The sequence below is a fragment of the Montipora foliosa genome, chromosome 8 (genome assembly GCF_036669935.1).
Source record: "Montipora foliosa isolate CH-2021 chromosome 8, ASM3666993v2, whole genome shotgun sequence".
Taxonomy (NCBI): domain Eukaryota; kingdom Metazoa; phylum Cnidaria; class Anthozoa; order Scleractinia; family Acroporidae; genus Montipora; species Montipora foliosa.
The window spans coordinates 52,169,563-52,174,562 of NC_090876.1; the positions used below are offsets into that span (position 1 = coordinate 52,169,563).

The 5,000-nt window shown below is 38.7% G+C and overlaps 1 protein-coding gene across 2 annotated transcripts in view; it reads right to left on the reverse strand.

Moving 5' to 3' along the window:
* The window catches only part of LOC137967722 (sorting nexin-10-like), a 12,102-nt gene that overhangs the window by 6,511 nt on the left and 591 nt on the right, over window positions 1-5,000 (reverse strand). Inside the window, exons 1-5 of one of the 2 annotated variants that reach the window (XM_068814269.1) lie at window positions 4,005-4,076; window positions 3,801-3,911; window positions 3,583-3,666; window positions 2,146-2,249; window positions 143-238 (exon numbers count right to left, since the gene is read on the reverse strand). In XM_068814269.1, coding sequence (XP_068670370.1) covers window positions 143-238; window positions 2,146-2,249; window positions 3,583-3,666; window positions 3,801-3,911; window positions 4,005-4,061 — 452 coding nt within the window. In that variant the 5' untranslated portion in view covers window positions 4,062-4,076. Of the gene's footprint in view, window positions 1-142; window positions 239-2,145; window positions 2,250-3,582; window positions 3,667-3,800; window positions 3,912-4,004; window positions 4,077-5,000 lie in introns of those variants that run through there. The other variant, XM_068814270.1, reaches the window with a different exon arrangement.

A 5,000-nucleotide genomic window follows, 5' to 3' on the forward strand; every position in this document is an offset into this window, starting at 1 on the left:
AACCTGAGCGGTAGTCATCTTCAGAGTCAAGTGAATAGAATATTTGTAGTTTTGATGCAAAGAACCCCCCAAAATAAGCTGTATTGTGATCTGGTTTGTAACAGAAAAAGGGAATAGTGCAACTTAATTATGCATGACAAACCGGTTAAGAAACTCCTCTAATCCCTTTTGCCGTTGCCACAAAAAGGTGTCTTTGAAGCGCCCAATAAGTCGCTTCCTTGGCAGCTGAGGGACATGTCTGTGAAAAAAAAAATTTTGAGCTCTTTATTTATAGTTTATCTCTTCATTTTGTTATTTATTACAACATCAATCCCTCTTCTTTCACAAACACTGTAAGTTCTGTGTTAATTAATTAACCCTTTCACCACCGATGGTCAGTTTTCCAGCCAAGACAAAAACAGACTGTCCCACCTATGGCCAGTTTTCAGGCCTAATGAAAGCGCAAACTTGGAAGGCTGAGAACAAGTTTTCAATTGCCCTATTTATGGGGGGATGATCAATATATTGTTCAATAGTCCCTGGAGAGGTAAGATTTTTAAAGTACCTGGAGAAAAGCACATAGTTTTACTCAACTTTTATGAGTACTTTGAATGAAAGTCAAATTTCTTCATTACGCACAACCACACCATCTTAAAATGTCTTTGGAGAGTGATAACAACCTTTCCAGCAATTCTTTTGATGATCTAGAAAGCTCTGATAACATCTCTGAAGCAGTAGCTTTCTTCTTGAAAATAGCAGGAATCAAAAGAGATCGAATTTATTGATGATTCAAAATATGTATGGGTTACTTTATATGAAAATCCTGTCCGTTTTTGATGATGTACTCATCAACTGCTGGTGTCCTACGCACACTACCAATGCTCCAAGGACACCTGGGGCGTTAACCATTTAAATGGAATTTTCGGTTCAGGAGAAAATTTTCACAGATGGTACTGGACATTCCCTACCGAAGAAATTGGAAATTGCATTAGCCGTTCCATTTGTGTGTCCATTTCCGAATGCCTTAAGAGTCTAGGTACAAATAAATGTGGCGGCCAATGCCCGCCAAGTGAAGTGATGTAATCCTCATATCCGAGCCTGGTTTTACTTCTGCAAACAAATGGTACAGAAAATTCTGCTTGTTTCAGTAAAAGTGGAAAAAGAAGACAACCTTTGCAGGCTGTCCTTTTTTTCCGAAAATTTCCATTGGTGTCAACCATTCCATTTGTTTTCCCACCAGTTAAGCGGTTTTTTTCTGACAAATGGTAAGCGCCTCTGGTGGTGAAAGGGTAAAGGTTAGGCATTAATAATTCCAGAAGAGTGACAAAATATACTACTGTACATGTGACACAGAGAGGTTTTTTTCCACCTAGTTTAGTTTTATGTGTACTCGCTGTAACTACCTAATGATTTTGCTTTCAATGTTTTACTGAATGACCGATGACCTACGCGCCAGATTACTGGTACCTCTCGTTAGTTTGGGCAGTCATTTTCCTGAGGTAAAGTTAAATGACACATTATCTAACCAGAGGAAATGTCAAAAGCGTAATTTCCATAGATAGTCAGCAGTTGCACCCATTTCTCCACTCAAGAGCGTGACAAATGCATACCAGTAATATCAAATAAAGCTATGATCCTTGCAGTTATGGACGCAATTTTAGCAATTGGGTAGAGAAGCCTAAAAAATTCAGGACTTCAACAGGGTTCAAACCCGTGACATTGCGATACTGGTGCGATGCTCTAACCAACTGAGCTATGAACCCACTGAGGTTGGGGGCTGGTCATTTGTGGGTTCTAATTGTTCCCTCGATGAATGAATCAACGATGAAATGATATATCAAGTGAATCATATATTGAACTGTCAATGTGAAATCAAGTGAAGCTATGATCCTTGTAGTTATGAATGCAATTTTAGCATTTGACTGATATTGCGAGCTGGTCATCAGTGGCTTCATAGCTCAGTTGGTTCGAGCGTCGCACTGGCATCGCAAAGTCACGGGTTCAAAACCCCGTTGAAGTCCTGAATTTTTCAGGCTTCTCTACACAATAATTGCTAAAATTGTGTCCATAACCATGAGGATCATAGCTTTACTTGATTTCATATCCGCAGTTCAGTATATGATTTTTTTCACACATCATTTCATTCATTAAATGCATTATACTTACTGCATCAGAACATCATCAAGTCCTAGGTTGTTTCTAAGCCACACAAATTCAGAGTATCTTCTTCGCACTTGTGAGTGGAACAATGGAAAAGCTGGGTGATTTGTCTGTAGATATAAAAAACAGTCCCTGAGAGGACATTGCTTGCTGGTAATGAATTAACAAAAACCAATTAACATTGTCCATCTCAGTGTTGAAACGTTATTTGTAATCAAAATGCTCAGAGAAAGAGTGTACACGTAGGATGTCCATGTCATTATACAGCAGTGCATGGAGCCACGAAAGCCATTGCTTACAATGAAAATACTACAATCTTGGACAAACAGGGTTGAGAATATTGAAAACAGGGGTTGCTTTACGCACTACGTCCTCAATATTGCACCCTATCAGCCATCCCCCTCCCCCACTGTTGATAAGCCTAGGTTCAACATGCTTTGTTTCGTCTAGCAACATTGATCAGGGGGAGCGGGGCCAAAAAGAGAGCTTGTTTTTCATAAGTCTTGTGATCGTAGTTAGTCCAAAAGCAGAATTTTCTCAACAATTTTGTCCAAGATTGTAGCTTGGCCGGGAATCCTCGAACTTGTGTTTTTCATCTCACATCCATAATTTTACAGCTCCCCACTGAAGCACAAAGGTGTAAATTTGTAGGGCAGTTGTAAGTATTTGACTTTTCAGCCTTCAAGTTTACGAAAGAGGTTCGAAAGTGACATTGATTTCAGTGGCCCCTGTCTAATTACAAAGCCAGCGCTTTCTCAAGAAACAAAGGATACATCTTTTAGTTAATTTTTTTCTTTCAAGTTTTATTAAATTTCGACAAGAAACATGCGAATTCAACACAATGATCACAATCTTCTAACTGTTGAGGTTGCCCATTGTTTCTGCAAAGTCAAAAATTCACTCTCCTGGACAAGGTTATTTATCACCAGGTAATTCCATTGTTTTGGAAATAAAAGTTACTTTGTTATTCATCAGCGTCACAAATTCTTGCTGATTTTGGGGCTCGTTTGTAGAAATTCAAGCACGCTTCCAACAGACCCGTTTATTTTCGTGATTAATGCACGCGCTGCGGGCCTCTTTGCCACCACGGTGCAACCCGGTGACATAGTCCGTAATGCGCTTTCAAAGTGCACTTACGAAGTGAACTACCACAAAAAAACAATCATTTGATTACGTAACATTTATAAGACCCCTAAACTTAATTTTAAATGGTAGTGGAAGGGCGTCTCGGATCGGTGGAAGTTCGCTCGATTTGTGCTAAAATTAGATCTTGTTTATGTCTCGTTCAACCGGTTTTCGGAGAAAATTTGTGCAGTTATTGGGGTGTGACTGACGCATAAATTCACCCTTTTTTCGGTTTCATTAATTCAATAAAATTAAATTAAACGAAACATGCTTTGCACGCTCAGTACAACGAATGTCACTTGTTCACACTTTTCTTACCTTCACTTCGATTTCATAATCTGTGTAAAGGGCTTTCTCGTTTTGGATGTGGGTTCGAGGATTTTTCACTTCGATTTCCAAATACTGCAATGAAACCAGTCCATTTCATGAAAATAAACGTATACTACTGAACAGTCTATTGCTGCAAAACAAACAGACTTAAGCAATGAAGTTCGTTAAACGATGCAAGCTTTTAACTACAAAACATATTATCCTACCCCGTTCCCAAACGCAGAATCTCCAACTTGGTCTCGAATCATTCTCCAGTCAAATCTCGGCTTAAACAGCCTGTAGATTTCTCTTCTTTTAGGCATATGTAAAATACGACCCTGTGAACAACAGCAATGTGTTTCAACACCAGTAAACGCCACCAAAGAGGGTTGATTTTAATGCAGGATTATAAATTGTACAGTATGCTTTACCGGCCATTTTCTTGACACAACAAACTCGCCCCAGGATTTTTGTTTATACACTATCATATGTCTTGCACGTGACCCAAAGTGGAATCTAGTGGGGTGACTGCTGCGCAAATATCACCATAAATACCTACTACCTGTAATAGACTACCTGAACATTTACATTTATGAGTTAGCAATTTTAAAAATTTGAAATATAGGCAAAAAATAATAAACAGTAGTGCTACCTCTGTACCACTTTGCATCGTAAGGATGCTATATTGAATACTCTGGCCCTTTGGGGAGGGTACAAAGACCCTGTAAAGTGCAGGTTGCAGGTCTTTGTTTTACGATAACCGTGAAACAACCAAAACCTTTACAAAAATGCTAACCTTAGGCTTAAAGATTATCTAAAGCATGGTATTTAGGCCTAATGTTAGCATTAGTAAAAGTTTGGGTTGTTTCAGCTATCGTGAAACAATGACGTGCAACCCTAGCCTGTAATCTGAAGTTTACAGGCCGGTTGTTTTCTTACCCTAACAAGCCTCTGGTTCAAAACTTTGAAAAACTGTCGACAAATGTCGATCACTTGAGCATGTAAGACAGATCCCTTTCTTTGTAATATATCAGCACCTCTTTAAAGCCTTAACATATGGCTTATGATTTCACGCAACAAGTACTTCACAAAGAAGTCCTTGTAACGTCTATGTACAAGTATCTCTCCTTTGACCTATTTCAAGCGTTCTCATTCAAACCCTTATATCAGAGCTTGGAATACGCGATCGAATGCGCATCTGTGTTGTTTCCGACAAAAAATATAAATTTTTCACCTATTGCAAAGAGTTGTTGTTTTTTATGCCGCACTTGTTATTGACGAGTGTCGAGTTTCTTCTTCAGAGAAAGGTGATCATGGACCATATCCTATTTTCTCACGACTAGATGAATTTTTATCGATTAGCTCCTTTCAGGTATTTGACTATCTGGATGTAAAAATATACTTTGAAGACTTTTTTTCTATAAATT